The sequence below is a fragment of the Typopeltis vanoorti genome, chromosome 16, assembly GCF_054136105.1.
Source record: "Typopeltis vanoorti isolate ZY-2024b chromosome 16, IOZ_Tvanoo_1.0, whole genome shotgun sequence".
In the NCBI taxonomy this organism is placed as follows: Eukaryota; Metazoa; Arthropoda; class Arachnida; order Uropygi; family Thelyphonidae; genus Typopeltis; species Typopeltis vanoorti.
The window spans coordinates 53,276,696-53,298,391 of NC_143564.1; the positions used below are offsets into that span (position 1 = coordinate 53,276,696).

At 34.1% G+C, this 21,696-nt stretch overlaps 1 protein-coding gene across 5 annotated transcripts in view; it reads right to left on the reverse strand.

Moving 5' to 3' along the window:
- The window catches only part of Kap3 (kinesin associated protein 3), a 319,643-nt gene that overhangs the window by 98,813 nt on the left and 199,134 nt on the right, over positions 1–21,696 (reverse strand). For all 5 annotated transcript variants that reach the window (XR_016549579.1, XM_090406062.1, XM_090406060.1 and 2 more), the window contains one exon: positions 13,282–13,382. Coding sequence is in view for 4 of the 5 variants with exons in the window: in XM_090406062.1 (XP_090262188.1) it covers positions 13,282–13,382 (101 nt within the window). In the remaining variant the exon portion in view is untranslated. The remainder of the gene's footprint in view (positions 1–13,281; positions 13,383–21,696) is intronic.

Here is a 21,696-nt window from a genome sequence, read left to right on the forward strand (position 1 = left end):
ATAATTCCCACAAACTGTGGATAACTCAATGCAGCCATACATCAGATTAGGGAAGTGATTCACTGCTGCTACTGACTCTACAAGCTACTTTTTAAAATTGTAATGATTTCTATATAGAAATATTTTTTACAATTGTGAAATATTGTGCAAAGGATTTTCCAAAGTATGGGTTTTCCAGTTTTCCATAATAATAGCAGAATATGAACTCCTTATATTCTTCAAAGTAGATGTTAACAGTTCTTCCTGTCCATCCAAAATAAACAAACTGGAAGGTGCATGGCATTTTGTACACTCCAGAAGAAGTCAAAGGGTGGGTGAGTTCATTCTTAAGTGAACAGATAAAGCTGCTAGTTTGATATGCCATTTAAAAGTGCCATGAAGATATTTAATCAGCACTTCAGCCATTATTCCAGAAGGACCCTATATATAAATACCAGGAATAAGTTTGCAATGATCTAGGGCAGTGGTTCTTAACCTTTTCAGTCACGGAACACTTATCATTATAAGAAAAATTTGGAGAACACCAAAAACATTAGGGTCATAAAACTAACAATAAAAATATGCATGGACTTGCCTTTTATAAAAATGGAACCTGTTTTAATGCGATACTTGAGCTTGTCGGCTTTTGCAGGTTTCAGCAATATCAAGTCTAATATGTGATATAGCTCCCCTTATCTCTTTGTCTATATTAGTAAGTCTTTCACGCTTTTTATTCTTTATATTGGTTAATACTGAGAAACCGAGCTCACACAAATATGATGTTGAAAACTGTAACAAAATTTTCAGTGCTCTTGTGGATAGCTAAGTATTCGGCTTGACAAAAATACAAAATTCCTCAAGAGTTATTTCAGAGAATTTCATTTTTAGAGTACAATTCATTGACAAGGTAACTAATTGTTCTTGTTGTAACGAAAATTCACAACTCGATGTATTAACTGTGCCAAATGGATTTCGTATCCAATCATAACTGTGTGTATTTAAGGAAGGAAAGTAACTTGAAATATTTTCTTCCAATATTATTAATTGTTCTGTTATAACGGAAATAATTCCCTCGACATTTTTATTCAGCCAATTTACACTCAGAGTGTCATGTGACATCTTTCACCGGTGGAACACTTGTAACCATTTCGCGGAACACAAGTGTTCCAGGGAACAGCGGTTAAGAACCACTGATCTAGAGTGAGGAACTGGAAGAAGAAATGTGCAGTATTTTATCTACTAAATGAGTTGTAGCCATTGACTAAGAAAAAATTGAGACACATACACTCAGTAGCTCTACAGATGTTCACAGAGTGCAGCAAGTAATGATGCATCATTATTGCAAAGCAGCTTCAGACTTGTATTAGTTTTTAGTATGCCATATTTTGAGCTGGATGACAGTCTAATTACATAGACTGTGGGTGTAAATCCCACTGAGAAATTACTTTATTTAAATTAAGAAAGTAATATTCAACATTTCAACCTCTGTATTGAGAACATCATCAGGAAAACATACATATGTACAGGATACAAGCTACATGACACAGCACTAATACAAAAGTAAAATGAATCTAAATGCCTGTTAATGATTTATCCCAGCCTGACCTCTGGTGGAAAAAAATATTAATAAAAGTAAATAAATAATAAAATAAAACTACATTAAACAATTTCTAAAACAACCTCAAACAGAAGAAAATCTCAATACGAGAGGAATTTATAGATAACCTCAATACAGAGGTCGAAGCGTCGAATGTTACTTTCTTAATGTTAAGTAAGTAATTATTTTAGCACGTGTTGTGTCTCCATAAATTTTTCACTATGAACATTTCACTAAAGAAAACACTTGTCAAAAAATGCATGAAATGTGTTTAGGGTATGAGGCTAAACAGAAAATTGCAAGCTTGGGCAGCTGAGTGGTTAGTATTCTGCTCTCCAGCTAAGGGCTCAAATCACAGCATGGATGCATATGGTCTTTAGGTGGAAAGTGAATTTCATCATCCAGTATATGATATCCATCCCACTTATAAGGGTGGGGGGGAGGATGAAGTGGCTTGAAAATTTTCTATGATCAGTCTCTAAACAGGGTTTCTGGACAAGGTAAAAAATTAATTTAAAAAATACAAACAAAAATAAAAATTTATAAAAACAAAATATCCTTGGCCCACGAATAGTACTAATGTACTGTGGGTTTACAATGTTTGGCAGGTGGCAGTCACATAAAAAACATATAATTAAAAAAACATGGCTAAAGTGAGTTTGGATAAGCAATGAAGTTAGGACATCCCATGTTGAGCAGTTTGTATTCTAAGCCTTTAACACAGGGTAGATAATGATCCCAGTTTTATGATACTAATTTTTTATATTCTTCCTGAATGCTTACCATGGTCTTTGATTTAGTAACTTTTACATATAGCTTTGTAACATTTTTACTATATTTGCAAAGGACATGTGCTCATTTAGCATTCAGGAATCTTCTCAGCTACTAAATCAGCTGCTAAGGCATCTGCTATATTATTTATCTTTTGTTTCTAGACTGCTAATTCATTTTCTTAGTTCTTCCTCAATCTACTGTTCATCATCATCATCGTCAGCTATTTCCTGACATGTACCCTCAAGGGGTGTATACAGGATATGATAGTACTACATGAAAAATTAAATCATTACTAACTTCTTATCTACAAATTTCCTCCAAATCAATCTGTTACCTGTCAGGACTCCAACATTATCAGATCTTATATTTCTGTATTCTAAGGCACTTTTTACTGTATCAATCCACCTATATCTTGTTATTCCTGTGGGTCTTTTTTTGCCCACCTGGCAGAGAACACTTATTTTGCTAATCTTTTCTCTCCCATTCTGTTCAAGTGAACCCACCTAAGATTAGTTCTGCTAACACATTATTGGATGTTAACAATGTCAAGTTCTTTCCTAATTTCCTAATTTTTAATGTGATATTGCCATTGATGCCATCTGTTCACGCTCCAAATCTTTCTCAGACCTCTCATATCTGTGGTCTCTAGTCTTTGGTCAAGTGTTTTACTTCTAACCCAGCACTCAGATCCATAAGTTAAAACTGGTTTGAACACTGTCTTGTATACAGCTAATTTAGTGTTTTAACTAATTTCTCTCTTATTCCATATAAATTTATTTAGTTGACTTCCTACCATATCAGCTTTGTTGATTCTATTGTCTATTTCCATATTTAATTTACCATCTCCACTAAAAATTGTGCCCAAATAGCTGAAATGTTTTACTTTATCTAGAGGTTCTCCATTGACAATGCAATTGATATTTTCAGTGCTTCTGCCTATTTTCATTGTCTTCGTCTTGTTATTGCTGACCTTCATACCATATCTATTGTAACACTTATTCGATTTAGTCAGGAAATCTTGAAGAGTTCTAACAGATTTATTTAGAAGTATAACATCATCTGCATAAAACAAAGAGTTTAATACCACTTTCCTTCATAATGTGATCCATATAGATAATGAATAATAGAGGGAATAATGTACATCCTTGTCTGACACCAGACTTAACATTAAACCATATTCCTGTACTTCCTTCAATTCTAACTGCTGACTTACAACTCAAATAAAGACTAAGTATTGCTTGATATAATGCCCCATTGACACCATATAACTGTATCGTTTTGAATAGCTTTTCTCTTGGCACCTTGTCATATGCCTTTTGCAGATCTAGAAAACTTAAATACAGATCTTGTTATATTCCCATTATTTCTCAACTATTTGTCATAAAGTGAAAATCTGATCCTGACAGCCTGTATTTGGCCTGAATCCAGCTTGTTCTTCCCTAAGCTTCTCCCTTCCACAATCCTTCTCAATCGTTTCTCAAGTATACTTGCATAAATCTTACCAGGAACACTCAGTAGGGAAATACCTCTGTAATTCTCAGATTCAGTTTTATTTTCCTTTTTATATATGGGTACTATGAGAGCTCTACTCAATCATCTGGAATTTGTCTCTCTGTCCAGGCTTTCTGAACTATGCAATGCAACCACTGTAAGACTTTTATACCTCCATACCGAGCATTTCTGGTCAAATATCATCTACTTCAGCTGTCTTTCAACATTTCAGGCTTTTGATGGCATTATATATTCATACTTGAAGTAGAAAAAGCCATCAAAAGCCTGAATCTAGTTTAACATCCATTAATTCAAGGAAAAAATACTAATAAAAAAAAATTGATTCTCAGTATTCAGTATGCTTTTGACTTGTATGGTCAACAAGTATAACACTGTAAGTGGGTGTAGTGTAAGTATAACTGCCGTTTTTATATATAACTTGCCTATGAACAGGGCCAGATTTAGACTTGCTGAGGCCCTAAGCTATACAAAACCCAGAGGCCCCCTACTGTTTTAAATTACATCAGCTGGTCTTTTTGTTTTTATATTTGAGGTCTCGGCAGATTGCGAGGGCCTAAGCTGTAGCTTTTTTAGCTTATACGTAAATCTGGCATTGCCTATGAATAACATTGTAAAGAATTGCAACTAAAGAAATAAAGGCTATGGTGGCATTATGTTACATCTATTAATTGCGTATATTCTCTGACTCTGTCTCTTCTCTCTCTCTCTTTTTTTTTTTTTTTTTTTTTTGAGATGAGAAACTCGAAATTTCTGGAAGGGGAGATCCTGCCACCTCCATGAAACCAGCTGATTTACCCTCAAATGAAAAACCCTTTATAACTGAGGTTTTTCAAATCAGAAGACACTGCAACACTGGTATCTCCTGTGAATAACTGACATGGGTATATATCAATATATACTAGGATGATATATATATATAAAAAGATGATACATGATATATACGAAAATGGAAACGACAAAATATAATACACATAGCAAACTGGAATGTAAGAGGAATAGCATATAAAGAAATAGAATTAGACCAGTTATTAAATGAAAGAAATTTTAAAATAGCAGTAATCACTGAAACAAAAAAGAAATTAAAAGGAACTATGAGAACTGAAAATTTTAATGTGATATACAGTGGAGTCGACAGAGACCAAAGAGCACAAGCAGGAGTCATGATTTGGATTCATAACTCCCTTTCAAAACAGTTAAAACATTATAAATTATGGAATGAAAGAATAATAGAAGCTAGAATAAAAATAGATAGAGGCTATTTAACAATAATTGGTTTATATGCCCCAGAAGAAGGAAGAGAACAGGATAATATTGATTTTTATAATCAACTACAAAACATATATAATAAAATAAATAAAAATGATTACATAATTTTAGCAGGAGACTTAAATGCAAGAATTGGAAACATGAAAATTAATAATAATATAGGAATACATGGAGAACACACTCTAAACAGAAATGGTAAAAAATTGATTGACTTTGTAGTTTATAATAACCTAAAAATAATGAATTCCTTCTATAAACATAAAGACATACATAAATATACTTGGGCAGCAAGAGGATCGAAATCAATATTAGATTACTTCATATTAAATGAAAAGACATCAAAATTTTCACTAGATGTTAGAGTTCACAGAGGATATGAAATAAGCAGTGACCACTTCCTTGTTAAAATAAAATTAAGATTACCACCTAAATGGCTACAAGTAACAAGAACAGAAAGAAAAATTGAAACATTTGTTTATAAAACTAGACTATTGAATGACACAAATGTACAATGGCTATAAACAAAGAATTAACCAGTATCTAGATAAAATAAAACAAAATGAAGAAATAGAAATAGAATGGCTTAATATAAAAACAATACTAAATGCAGCAGCAAATGAAAACTTAGGAAAGACCAAAAAATTCAATAAAAGAAAAAAACTGAAGATCTGGGATGATACAATTAAAGAAATAATCAAAAAGAAAAAAGAAGCCTATCACAAATGGTTAAGCAGTAAAAGATTAGAAGATGAAATAGAATATAAAAGAATAAGAGCCATAGCTAAAAGAGAAGTCAGAAAAAGACAGAGCATCATGGAATAAATTTGTTTCTAATTTAGAACATGATTTATATAAAATAAGACCCAATGTATATAAGATTTTGAAACACCTAAATGCAGATACCAAAGAAAACATAAAATTAAACACTGAATTGAAATTAGAAGAATTTCTAAATTACTACACAGAACTGTGGACAGACAAATATTTAAAAAAAAACAACTGGCAAACAATTAACGAAAATGAAAAGGAAATAACTGAAGAAGAATTAGAAATCAGCCTGAAAGAAACAAGAAACGGAAAATCACCTGGAGAAGATAAGCTAGGTTCAGAACTATATAAATACGCAGGAACAAGATTCAAAGGAAGACTCTTATTATTTTTAAATAAAATTTACTCAACTGGTATCCCCCCAATAGAATGGAAAAAAGCAATTGTGATTCCTATCTTTAAGAAAGGTAATAGAGATGACCCTAAAAACTATAGAGGTATCAGTATACTAAATTCATGTTACAAAATATATAGCAGAATCTTAAATAACAAACTAATGAAATATTCCGAAAACTTTATTCTAGAGGTACAAAATGGATTTAGAAAAGGACGATCATGTATAGACCCAGCCTTCTGCCTAAAATTAATAATAGAGAAAAGAAGAGAATATAATTTAGAAACACATATTGCATTTATTGACTTTGAAAAAGCATTTGACAAAGTTAAAAGAAACATATTATTTAACATATTAAAAGAAAGACAAATACCAAATAATATCCTAAAAGCTGTCACAAGTATATATGAAAATAATCAAATACAAATAAGATTAAATCACGAGCTATCATATACAAGAGAGATAAACCAAGGGGTCCGACAGGGATGTCCCCCTCTCAGCAACTCTTTTTAATATCTACTTAAATGAAATAATAATAAAATGGAGTAAATATTTACATCAAGGAATTAAACTTTCACCTACAGTTAACTTAAACACTCTCCTCTTTGCAGATGACCAAATAATAATTACAAATTCTGAAGATAACTTACAGATAGCTATTTTAAATCTAAATGAGATATCCAAAGATTATGGTATGATAATATCAACGGAAAAATCAAAAACTATGGCCTTTAAAGGACAAGATCCAGCAAGAACTAAAATAGTATTAGATAACAAGATCTTAGAACAGGTGAATTCATTTAACTACCTAGGATGTATGATCACTTATGAAAATGAAAAAGATATAAACATAAAAATTGCAAAATATTTAAAAATAACAGGAGTAATTAACTCTATATTTAAACCAAACCTAGTTCAAAAACAAACCAGGCTAAAAGTATACAATACATTAGCCCTACCGGCCTTAATGTATGGAAGCGAAATCTGGACAATAAAACAAAAAGACAAACAAAGATTAACAACAGCAGAAATGAAGTTTATGAGAAAAACTGCAAAGTATACCCTATTTGATCACAAAAGAAACGAAGATATTATGAAAGAATTAAACCAAGAACCAGTAATTGAAAAAATTAAAAAATATAAACATAAATGGATGGAACACGTTCAAAGAATGAAAACAGAAAGATTACCAAAACAAGCCTTAAAGTACAAGCCATTAGGAAAAAGAAAACCAGGACGTCCTCTTAAACGATTCAACGATGACTTCTAAGGTCAGAACAGGCCATACTAGGCCTAAATCCTTGATACGTATGATGATGATGATGATATATAAAAAGTTTGGAATTTGGACACTTTTTTAAAACTTCATAAAATTATAACCAAAAAGCATTACTAAGATTTTCTGTATGAAATATAATATATATGATAAACCATATCCATTATCTAAAAATGATACTTCTTGTCTACCAAACAATTATTATGGTACTGGAACTTGTTTTTTTTTTTTTCTTTTTTTTTGTAACTTTCCCATCAAATACAAACAAACAGGACATGATGGTTTTATTTCAGTATGAAGCTTTAGTTACATAGACAAGTGACCATGTGAAGAAAGTTTCTTTATAACATCCAGAAATTTGCAAATAAAAAGGGAGAGACCAAAAGGCATATACTAAGCTTTTTAATGGTAAATGATCACTATAAAATGAAAATCTAAATTCATTAGGAAATGTTTACGCAGCGTAAACAAAGTTAGTGAAAGCATTAACAGAATATTTCCTACATCTTCTTTGCAGTTTTTTGAAACAGACTTATTTATGCATTCTTGTACATTCAATAAACAAAACAAAAATACTTGAAATTATTATTATTATTAGCCTAAGACTCCCATGGAGTCAAAGGAGTCATCTAGGAGGTCCCTTTGTTATACACACAGCGCATCATACCTTGCCTTAAACATATTCAAATTCTCTGCAGACACCACACTCTCATGCAAGGCATTCCAATCATTCACAACTTTGCATGGAAAAAAAAACTTGCTTTTCACACCTTCCAGGGATGACCTCTTGTTCTCTCCTGATCTTCCACCATTTTATGAAAAATCTCTGCAACACTGATCCTATAACAATCCCTTACCAACTTGTACATCTCTATCATATTACCCCTCCTCCTATCCAGCAGACTATGTAAATTGTACCTTCTCAACCTTTCCTCATATTCAACATTCCAGAGATCAGTTGTTTCTGGACCCTAACATCTCATCCTTTGAAAACCAGGTGACCAAATCTGTGCACAATAGTCCATATGTAGCCTAATCAAAGCCTTATACAATGGAACCAGAATCTTTTACTTCTACAAGTCAGTGTCCTCTGCATTATTCCCAGAATTCATTGTGTTGTTCTCACAATTTTTGCAATATATCCACTAAATTTTAGATCCTTATCCACCACCACCCCAAGATCACTTATTTCCTCCACCTCCAACAATATCCCCACCAAACGTAATTTCTACATCCCATCTTTGTTTGCCTAATTTTAAAACCTTACATTCTGCAATCACTTCATGGTCACTCTCACCAAATTGAAGGTGATTTGATACCTCATTTATAAAAACATTCTCTGATGAGATGATCAAATCCAAGACCCTCAATCCTAGTGTGCCCTCTGTTACCTGCTGCCTGAGGTAGTTGTCCCTAAAAACTCGAGAAACTCATTTTCTTTACTTTCAGTTGCTATCTCCTCATCTCAAACTATATTGCCATCATTAAAATCGCCCATAATGATCACCCTTTTCTTATTTGCTTGGCTAATTTGATTATACATTTCATGGTCACTAACATTCACATTACTAGATCTGTAACAACAACTGACTAAGTATTTCATTCTATTTACCTCTATCTCACACCATACTGCCTCAAAACCAAAGCCCCAATTTCCCTCTTGTATCTCTACCTTGTATGGACATAACTTTTTCTATCATCAATAGCATTCCATTCCATCTCCCTTTTTACCCTTTCTATCTTTACGAAATACATCATATCCTTCCATCTCTATTCCCATCAGGATGTCATCCTTATCCATCAGAAGTCAGCCTTCTTGAAAGAAGAAAAAGAAAGGTTCATCAAGTGAGTGCTGTTCGCATTAAACTGTTAACTCAATACAATTTTGTATCACTAGTTTATTTTATAGGATGCTATATAAAAGGATAACTCATAGCAAGCAGTCCAAAATTTATTGAGGTAGAACAAGTTTTGCTTAAATTCATATAAAAAGTTTCTTCTATGAAGGGTTTCATTTGGTTTCATTTGGATTTTGCTGAAACAATTTAAGAAATGATGACTAGTGAAAAAAACTTAATGTTGCAATTAACATAAACTAATGTTATTTATGTTAATACTTCTGTTATCTTACATCAGCCCTGTTCTGAACTATGCCATTTAAAAAAAATATCTTTTCCCTTTTTTAGTTAAACTAGAAAGGTTCTTTACCCAGGCAATTCTCAGCATTCATATAAATCACACTAAAATGTCTTTTCAGCATTTCATCATCTGAGAGAGAGAGAGGGTGTGTGTGTGTGTGTGTGTGTGTGTGTGTGTGCGCGAGCGCTTAATCTCGTCATTCATCCATTTTACTACCTTATTTAATCTTCTGACACATGGAATACATTGTGTATGTGAGCATGCACATCTCAATATAAAATTAAATATTAAACTGGTATCGATTATAAGTTGCCTATAGATACAAAATTTAATATAGAACATTTTTTCTTGGTTACAAATTAAATTAAACTTGCTAAGAAATTATATTCATGTTTAATCCTTTATCCAAGTGTAAGCAACACAAAGTTTGCACATAAAGTATTTTGATGACTAGACTATATAAAAGCTAACGACTTCAATCGATTGCCTCAGAAATAAGGTTGAAACCGGTCTGGGTACTAATGTTTCCCATAATGCATAGCATTATACAAATCTACTAAAGGATGTGTTATGGGATACTAAGACAATTCATGTGAAGCCATCAGTTTCTATATACAAGCAGTCTAGTTGCTGCTTACACTTGGATAAAAAGTTAAACAAGAATATAATTTCTTGGCAAGTTTAATTTAAAATTTAACATATCCAATTAAGAATCAAATATACACCAAAGAAATTAATAGTTTAGGAAAAATCTGACTGATTGTATCCTTGAATTTCAAAATATATGCTTCTCAAAAACAAGTCTTCAGCTATCTGAATTAATGGAGGCTCTCCAAGAGAAGCAGCAAAAAGCAATACCAGATTCCCTTGCTGTTGCAAGGAAATAAAGAACAACTCATATCTGTACTTGCAGATTTGGGCTTTAACTCAAATATATTCAGTTTCTGTTAAAGCTGGAATGAAAACATCAATGATTCTTTTCACAAGCTTTTAAATGACCAATAATGAGTATGAAAACTATTTTTGAGCATTTCTGTGTTTTATTTGACAGTGGTCACGTACATAAATATATTATATAGTCCTCCTTTCAAGTCTTCACAAAAGCTCACAACTCATCTACCACCAAAAGTGAATTAACTTATCCATAGAAAGTTTTGGTAATAACAATCACAAAAAAATACAATATTTTTTCTGGGTAATTAATTTTTCTTCTCAAGGGAGACTTTTACAGCTCTCCTCTTTTTATCTTTATCCATTCCATTTTTTGACTTCTTTATGCATTGTTTCATATGCCCATCAGTGTTTTGCTCATATCACGGCATAGCATATTCTGTACTTTCAATCAATATGACTATGCAAATGACATCACAAATGGTAAAGAGTGGTTGTCATAGCAGTACATTTGTAAGTGGCACAATCGAGGTTTCCTTTTTGCCTGATGCCAAATTTATAATCAGCAGGAAAATGTCTACAGATATTTTAATTCCAACAGTGTAGGAAGATATTACATTTTGCTTAAGTTAAGGGATATTACATCCCATATCGTTTCTTAGCCGAATAAGAAACTCAAAGAGTTTCATGCCGAATATAGTAGAAACTATATAAAGTTCGGCAATTCCAAGCGTAAGCAAATACCTGGATACTGCAGCAACTGACCCTTAAGGTAGTGCAAGCTGAGGCAACTCATGTCAAAGGTGGAGCAAGCTCCGATCACCATTCTTGATATTTACCCATAATGTGAACTTAGCTCCTAGGAGCTAAGTTCACACTAAGAACAGTAATACAGCTCCTAGGAGCTAAGTTCACATTATGGGTAAATATAAAGAATAGTGATCGGAGCTTGCTCCACCTTTGACATGAGTTGCCTCAGCTTGCACTACCTTAAGGGTCAGTTGCTGAGGTATCCAGGTATTTGCTTACGCTTGGAATCGACGAATTTTATATATAGTTTCTACTATATTCGGCATGAAACTCTTTGAGTTTCTTATTCGGCTAAGAAACAATATGGGATGTAATATCCCTTAATTTAAACATGTCATATGTCGCCAAATTGAAGCCTTTGGCTCTTCATATATCTAATATTACATTTTGCTTCTTTTTATTTTATGAAATGTTGTTTTCCATTAGTAACTTTAACTCGAAGTGTGGTTGAGCTTATCAGCTTCATTAGTCTTCTATTGACAGCAAAACTATAAGCACTATCTGCTGCATTCTGTTTACATTAGAATATCATTTAGACAAACAGACTAAAATCTAATCAACATGATGATATCCACATATACCTTTTATTCTCATTTTAATAATAAAACTAAGCAATATAATTTGTTTATAGACAAATTATGTAAAGATGTTTAAATAAATTTAAATACCTTTAAAATTTGTTTTGTTTTTCTTTATTTTGAAATAAAGCCTTGAAACTTCTTTTGAGATTGTGTTAAAAGACTATGTCTCACAAATGCCACAATCAAATTTGTGAATTTCTAAAAAGTTTAACAAAGTTATCTCTTTTAACTTGAAAAATATGACCCTACGATACAAAGTTGAAGATAACTTTAATTTTGCATGCGTGAGTGCAAAAGCATATCCTTTATAAATCTTTAAACTTATGTTCCAATTAAAGGAAATGCTTTCACACTTTTCCAATATATATTTCTTTCTAGAATATTAATTAAACAATTTATTCATTTTACACTGTCTGGATTAAAATGAATTAAATATGTTAACTAATTTTTTTTTTTTTTTTAACTGAAAGTAAAAAATTACAGATACTGAAAAGGAAATAATACTAGGTATGAACTTTGAGATTGCACTACAGAATTTAAAATATTAACTGAAACATAGTTAATTTGCTTTTTTGTTATGGCAAAGATTTGATATGGAGAAATCTCAAAGAGGAAGTGAGAGAGAGAGTCTCACACTCCTCTTTCATATCAACCATGTACTGCACTTTTCAACAGTTACTAATTTTCTAGCCAGGCAATATTAATAACCTCAGTATTAATGCACGTCATCAATTATTCTCTTTTACATAAAAAAAAAAGATGAAGACATCTTACATAGCATAGGATTTTATTCAGCTATATTTTTACCATCCTCATCTCTGCACTTGAAAAAGAATTTGTAGCATGAGGTGAACATCATTCCTCCCCTTCTCTAAACTGAAGGCTCTGTAGCTAATACCTTGTACCTGATAATGGTACAAGTTACAGTGACAGCATTAAAAGCAACATACCAATTTGTGGGTGATGATCATGTTGCACTTCAATCACCCTTTATCAAATAAATTGTATATACAGTTGGTTGTCTAGCCCATTTCTATTATGGCTCTTCCAAATAAAAAATTCTATTCTAACCAGGTAATGTATATATTCTTCATAAACATCTGAAAGGGGAAAAAGTGGCAATTTTAAAAAGAGTGAGATTTAAAAAAAATAATAAACATTTAGCATTCACTCCATTAAAATTAAAACAATGGATAAAATACAGAAGATAATAGTTTTAAAAGCCTGGTATCATAACATACTGAAATATTCAATAATTTTCTTTAGAAATTTATTGAAATGGAATACAACTTACTATAGGGATGCAATCTGTATATGTAAATAAAGATTTGCAGCGGTCATCCATACTTATGTGGTAGAGAATACACAGAACTACAGTGCGATGGCATTCAACAGCTTTAAAAAAAGAAAGTCAATTATTAGGGGGGGAAATATATATATATATATATATATATATATATATATATATATATATATATATATATATATATATATATTAACAACACAAAATAAATAAAAAATTCCACAGTACCCCCTACAGAAGAAATCAAAATTCTGTTTAATATAAATATAAAACTACCACCTAACAGAATTAATGTACTCATCAAGACAAGGCTTGAATGTTATGCATGAAAGAGACATTACTGAATGACTAAATTTAATCAAAATTTTAATTATAAATACACTAATTTGGACCTGTATAAAGATCCATTTCCAAAGTGTCTTAAACTAAAAAAAAAAACTCAATTAAACAATGAAGCCCATGTGTTTATATCATAAATTATCCATGATGGATAGTCTGATGACAACCTTCAAGTCAAATGAAATAACCATGAATAACATTGGAATATTGTCTCAGGTATTTTCCATAATTTAATTTAAGTATCATCATTATCATATAAACTGTTTTTTAAAGTGGTTTAAAAGTGGTTTATATTATCATATAAACCACTTAATAGCAATTAAATGTGCTACAATCTTTACATTACAATGAAGAATTCTTTCTTCTCTTTTGAACCTAACCTATGTTATCATTAATATAATCAATGAATGTATTTCTTAAGTTTCAAAACCAATGTTGCACTTCATTTTAAATATGAGAAAGAAATATGGCAATGTTTAAGGGCTGATGCTAGTTAACTAGGAGTGCAACCCTATTACTAGGAATTCATTTCAATGATGAATAAAAAGATGGGCTGTAAATTTAGCATTTTGCCAACCAAGCTTTTCTATATTAGAAATTATATTGAAACTACTCAGATAGCTAAATAATTATAATCAAATAACTAGTCAAAACTGAAAATAACCAAACTGCATCATACTAAACTCACATATAAATTATGATGGTACATATATCATGCTGAATGAAAAACACACCATACAAGGTCTCTTTTTTCATCTATTTTCATCAGTGATACTAGAATAAACAGTAAAGAATTGGCTACTAAAACAACCTCCAAAGACTTGAATTGCTAAATTTGCCTTTATTCACTAAATCATCCTGTCCAATGGTTACAATGCCAAAAAAGATCTACAAATTTTCTATCCCTTCCATCTCCTCGCATCCTCACTATTCCCTATATCAGGGGCGCTTCAGAAAAAAATAGCCCGAACTTGAAAGAAACATAATCTCTGCACTGCATATGAGCCTCATTTAAATCTAGCTTCCCTTCTCCACTCTCCTCCCATCTCTGTTTCAAGTGGTTACAAAGTTCCTTGTTCTTGCAACTTATATTATGGTTAACAGCTATTATGGAGATCTGCAAACATCTGCTAGATGAACAAAAAAAAAAAAAAAATCTGAAGCCACAACTATGGTCAGTCAGGTCTAACTGACCATGTCTTGGATATCTTGCACAGAATCAGATGGAAGAAAATTATTATGCTCCATCACAGTAAACACAAACTTCAAAGACTTTAGGTATCAGTAGCAGATTTAAAAAAAAAAAAAAAAAAAAAAAAGGCCTAATCTTAATAAATATGGTTGTGTTAAACTTTCCAAGATTTGGAAACTTGAACTCTTAGGCCTCTCACCAACAACTAAGGCTAGCCAACAACGCCCATAGAGGAGCACTCCTCATAAGACTTGAGTCTTTGTATAGTCTAATTTCATTTCCTCCACTTATTGTTTCTTGTGTGTGTGTTATTACAATTTTAACATTGTATTTCTGAAGATATCTCTGTGATAGAGACAAAACATTGAAATGATTAAACCTGCTGTTTAATTATTTCTTTTTGTGCTATAGTTATTCCATTAAATTGTATTATGAGTGTAAACCAGCACTTAAGCCTAAATATGTAAATGCATTCATGAAACGGATAACCTAGAATATTTTTTTCTAGTTTGATAAAATATATTTATTACGATAAAGAGCCAAGAGGCTATTTTTTTCCAGCAGCATACATTAAGTTAAGTGGATAATAAATCCCTCATTATTTTAAAGCCCGATACGAAACTCAGAGATTGAAATCTAAGAGTTACATGCCGAAGAACTATTGGCGAGTCCAAGCGTAAGTCAAAACCTGAGTACAACACTAGAGCGACTCGGAGCAAAGGTGGAGCAAGCTCTCTCACTATCCTTACTATTTTCTCATAATGTAAAACGCTGCTCCTAGGAGATGTATTACTGTTTTACATTATGAGGAGAGGTCACTACCCAGACTGGTTTCGACCTTTATTGAGGTCTCATCAGTGAGTAGGTAGAATTGGATAATACCAATGTTTAAGTGAAACGAACTTACATACCTTTATTATACGAATTGTCAGAAAGGTGTACTCATATATTATTACTACGATAAAGAGGGATTTATTATCCCCTTAACTTAATGTATGCCACCAGAAAATAATAGCCTCTTGGCTCTTTATTGTAGTAATAATATATGGGTACATCTTTCTAGCAATTTGTATAGCAAAGGTATGTAAGTTCGTTTCACTTAAACCTTGGTATTATCCAGGTCTACCTACTCACTGATGAGACCCCAATAAAGGTTGAAACCGGTCTGGGTAGTGACCTCTCCTCATAATGTAAAACAGTAATACATCTCCTAGGAACTGCATTGTACATTATGAGAAAATATTAAGGATAGTGAGAGCGTTTGCTCCACCTTTGCTCCGAGTTGCCCTAGTGTTGTACTACCAGGTGTTGGACTTACGCTTGGACTCGCCGATAGTTCTTCAGCATGAAACTCTTAGATTTCGATCTCCGAGTTTCGTATCCAGCTTTAAAATAATGAGGGATTTATTATCCCCTTAACTTTAATATATTTATATATATATATATATATATATATATTTTTGGTTATTTTTTAGAAAGCCCAGAAACCCCACTCTCAAACAAACTTTTTCAAGCCACTTCAGGCCTTCGATAAGCAAGTTGGGTGGCAGTCTCACATCAAGCAATTAAATTCATCTTTCACCTAAAGACAATCACAAACATCCATGCCTACTATAGGATTCAAACCCGCAGTCTGTCGGTTGGAGAGAGCAGAGAGGAAAACCACTTGGCCAACAAGGCCAGAAAATATGTTTAGCCAATAATGCCTAGGGAAAGGAGAAGTCACTATAGTATTCAATACAAATAAGGAGGATAATCTTTTTGAATGGCATGCAACATCAAGTAAAATGATGTGGGTAAACATCAAAATGAGAAATTAGAAAATGAGACATTTATGCAAATGATCCACAGATGGTTCTACTAAGGAAGGCATGAAAAAATATTTTGAGTCAATTAGAGAAGGGAAAGCATGAAAGAATGTTTTGAGTCAATTAGAGAAGGCATAAAGAAAAAGTTGGTCCCTGTTGGGGATATAAACAACATAAAAAATGAATACAAAGAAAATATTTTTCGGAAAAAGCAAAAAAGAGCAAGACCAATAGCGTACATACCAACTGGATCAAATCATGGTATTAGTCATTATTAAAACCACATTTCAACATAAAGATGTGTATAAATTCACATGGAAAGGAGATGCAAGAAATCTTACTGATTAGGTTATTGTTAGTGATATCCTCATGCTGGTTCAGGTCACCTACAAAAAACCAGCAAACCTCTGATAAACATACAGGAGATTAAAAATAGGAACTGATCAACGCTTTAGTTTTGACTGGGATAAAAATAAATAAGGGTCAAAGCTGAATAACTGGAAGGAGATCTCCTAGTAGCCTTTTAAGGACTGTATAGAACTGACCAGCTCTTCTGACTTAACATACAATCTTCACATTCTTGTGGTGCATCTCCTGTAGTAGATATCTAATTGGATGTTGAGCAAACAGAGATGGGTTAGCCACTGGGGATTTACCTGACCAAATTGTATTCTTGTTGGTTTAAACCAACATATGATGGTGAAACATGATAGAATTAAATGACAGCTGAGGCATTGTCCACTTTAAACAAAAGAGTCATTGTTTTCTCGAGGAAACAGAACAAACAGTGAAAAGTTAACTACTGGAAAAAAATCCAAACTCAACATTCGCAGAGTTCAAGATCAGCAGCATCAACAAAAGAAGCATCAATGGAAAAGAAATAGAATTATTATCACTATTATTATTATTATTACCCCAAGACCTCATGGAATCAAAGACTCATCTGGGAGATCCCCTCATCACACACACACACACCTCATCATACCGTGTCTTAAACACACTCAAACTCTTTGCAGACACCACTCGGGCAAGGCATTCCAATTATTCACAACTCTGCACAAAAAAAAACCTGCCTCTCACTCCCCTAGTTCTTCTGACCTCTGGTTCTTCCCTGATCTCCCACTATTCTCTGTAGAACTTCTCCACCATTGATCCTATAAACACACTCAAACTCCTTGCAGACACCACTCTCAGGCAAGGCATCCCAATTATTCACAACTCTGCACAAAAAAAAACCTCCTCTCACTCCCCTACTCACACCCTCTTTATACAGTTTCCAGGGATGACCTCTGGTTCTTCCCTGATCTCCCACTATTCTCTGTAGAACTTCTCCACCACTGATCCTATAACAACCCCTTACCAACTTGTAGGTCTTTATCATATCTCCCCTCTTCCTCCTGTCCACCAGACTCTACAAATTACATCTTCTCAATCTTTCCTCATACTCAACATTCCAGTTCAAAGTCGCCTTTGAACCCTTTCCAACATCTCTTCATCCTTCTGAAAACCCGGTGACCAAATCTGGGCACAATAGTCCATGTATGGCCTAATCAAAACCTTATACAACAGAACAAGAATCTCCCTACTTTTACACGTCAATGTCCTCTGCATCATTCCCAGAAGCCTTTGTGTTGTCTTCACAATTTTGGCTGTGTCCCCTAAATTTTAGCTCCATATCCATTATCACCCCCAGATCTCTTATTTTTTCTACCTCCAACAATATATTCTCACCAAGCATAATTTCTGCATCCCATCTTTGTTTTCCAAATTTTAAAACCTTACACTTTGCAACATTGAAATCACATCCCCAATCGCTTGCCCAATCACTCAATTTATTCAAGTCTTCTTGTAAGGCCACAACATCTTCACTACTCTTTATGGTTCGTCCCAACTTTGCATCATCTGCAAACAACTGAATATCTCCATCCAAATCTTCGCCAATATCATTAATATACAAGCTAAACAGTAATGGCCCTAAAACAGACCCCTGAGGCACTCCACTAGTGACTTTCCTTTTCCTGAATATCGCACCCCCATACACAACTTGTTGATATACCTATCAGATAGCCAGTCTCCAATCGAATGCACTAATCTAATATCCAACCCCATCTGCTCTAGTCTGACTGTCAACTTATTGTGAGGTACTCTATCAAAAGCCTTTACGAAATCCAAGTATATTACTGTGTATCCTTCTCCTCTGTCCAAGGAAGCAGTCACTTTATTGTAATAAGTAAGTAGATTACTAAAACATGACCTCCCTTTAGCAAATCCATGCTGTCCATCAAAGATAATACCATTGTTATCAACCCGACTCTGGATCCTAGTTCTCACACGCTTCTCCAACAACTTAACTACAACACCTGACACACAGATAGGCCTATAGTTTGATGATTGAGTTCGATCACCTCCTTTATGAGGTGGCACAATCTTGCCCTCCTTAGGAACTTGACCAAGTGCAAGACTCGTATTAAAAAAATATGTCAAGGCAGGTGTCAACTCTCTGGCACATTCCTTCAGAATATGTGGTGATATATTATCAAGTCCCACAGCCTTATTTACATCTAGTTTACTCAACTCCCCAAACACCTCTTGCTCACTTACAGTCCGTCTCTCCTCTCCATCATCAACTGCTCTCAATCTCTCCATGAAGCCACATTCACAAGATTGAAAGATCTTTATGAACTGCTCATTAAGTATCTCCACCACACATTCTGCAACAGCTGTCTTTATACCATTTTCTCCAATCATCCTTCCATAATCATTCTTTCTTTTGCTGGCTACATATCGAAAGAACTCCCTAGGATTCTTCTTGGCTTCATTAGCTAACTGCTGTTCATACCTCTCTTTAGCTACTCTAACCAACCAAGTCACCCTCCTTGCCTGGTCTTTGTAGAACTCATGAAATTGGTTATTTCCACTTCTCTTATGGTGTCTCCACAATGCCCTTTTTCTCTGTATTGCATGCTTCATCTCTTTATTCATCCATCTCACACCAACCTTATTTAACCTTCTCACCCTTGGAATACATTTAGACATTGCATCTACTAGATAGTTTTTGAAAATCTCCCAAGCTGCATTGATCTCTTTTCCAGCTAACTCCTCATTCCACGCTACACCCGCAAGCTGTCTCCTGAACTCTTCATAATTACTCCCCCCCTTGTAGTTCCACATATACCCTTTTCTCACAGGGATCCTCGCACTGCTGGCAACCACCCAGATAATCATCTCACGGTCAGTCTCACCAATTGGTGGATGATTTGACACCTCATTTATAATTACATCCTCTGATGAGATGACCAAATCCAAGACCCTTAATCCTCGTGTGCCCTCTGTTACATACTGTCTGAGGTAGTTATCCCTCAAAAATTATGTTGGAGGTTTAATGGATTTTTTACAACACTCAAAAAGAATTAAAATAGAATTTAATACTTCTTATATTTTGTACTAGTCACTAGGACATCTACAGGGATTACAAAACAATTAATGTAACATGCACACAAAAACTTACAATACTAAGCCCAACCACGTGGGTGACACTGAAGTCCTATCTAGATGGAGCGCCCTCTAAGGGCGGTAGTAGGTGGCCTGGAATGTAATGTGGGACCTCTGGTGATGAGTGTTTCCCAAATCTTCGGAAGCTTAATGCAACCGTATTTATTAAGATTTGGTTTCTGAGAGCTGCTGCTGCTTCTAAGAATAGTCTCTCTTTCTTGAATTTGCTGTGGTGGAGCATGGTGGTTTTCTTCCATGATACTCTGTGGGTGGTGTCCAAAACATGGTCAGCCAAGCCTGAATGGCCATAGTTGTGTTTAACGATGTACGACTTGTGTTCCTCCAGGCGGATGGATGCTGATCTGCCTGTCTGTCCAAAGTACGCCAGCTTACAGGAACAGGGTACTTTGTAAACTCCAGGCAGAGAGAGAGAGAGAGGAGGGAGCTGATCTTTCGTAGAACAGATGAGGGTAGCAAGTTTGCGGTAGGGCTTATATGCTGTGTGTAGGTTATACTTTTTTAGTATCTTGGCTATTTTTTCCGAAGTGCCACGGATGTAGGGTATGGTGATGGCATTTTTAAAATCTTGTTGACGAGAGGGATGGGGAACGAGGGAGGAATTGATTATTTTTTTGATACTGTGTTCGCTGTAGCCATTGGAGAGGAAAGTTCTGTGTATGTGGTTAAGCTCAGTAGTGAGGGAGGTTCCACTGGAACAAAGATTGTGGGCTCTCTTGGTAAGAGTTTTAATGATGCTATATTGTTGCGAGGGGTGGTGGTGGGAGAGTTTGTGAATGTGTCTGCCTGTGTGTGTGGGTTTTCTGTATACAGTGAAGGCAAGTGTATCATTAGGCAGGCGTGTGACTAAGGTGTCTAGGAAGGGTAAACAATTGTTCTTTTCCTTTTCCATAGTAAACTGAATTCTTGGATGTAGGCTATTGAGATGACTGAGGAAGGAGTCTAACGTGTCTGGGCCATGAGGCCAAATAGAGAACACATCATCTACGTATCTTAGCCAGATAGAAGGTTTGAGTGGGGCTGAGTCTATGGCTCGTTTTTCGAAATCTTCCATATAGAAATTGGCAAAGGGGGAGGGGGGGTGAGAGGGGGGGAACCCATGGCGGTTCCCTCTATCTGCTTGTAGATTTTGTTCTTCCAAGAGAAATACCCAGAGTTGATGGCAAAGGAAAAGAGATCTAAGATTTCAGAGGGAAAAACGTTTTCTAAGAAAGATAAAGTGTCAGTTAAGGGAATATTGGTAAACAAAGAGGAGATATCAAAGCTTACTAACATGTCTGTATTATTCAAGGTTAAATTTTCTGTGAGGGCTTTAAAGTGGGTCGAGTTTTTTATATAGGAAGCGGAATTTCCGGTGAGGGGGGACAGAGAGTTGGCCAGCTGTTTAGACAGTCTGTAACAAGGTGCATTGGTGGCATCTACTATAGGCCTGAGTGGGCAATTGGGTTTGTGGATTTTTTGTAAACCGTATATTTGGGGGGGGGAGCGGAAAGGTTTAAGTTTTTTTTTTTTTTTTTTTTTTTTTTTTTGTGACGTCAGGGGCCAGGAGGTTACTTT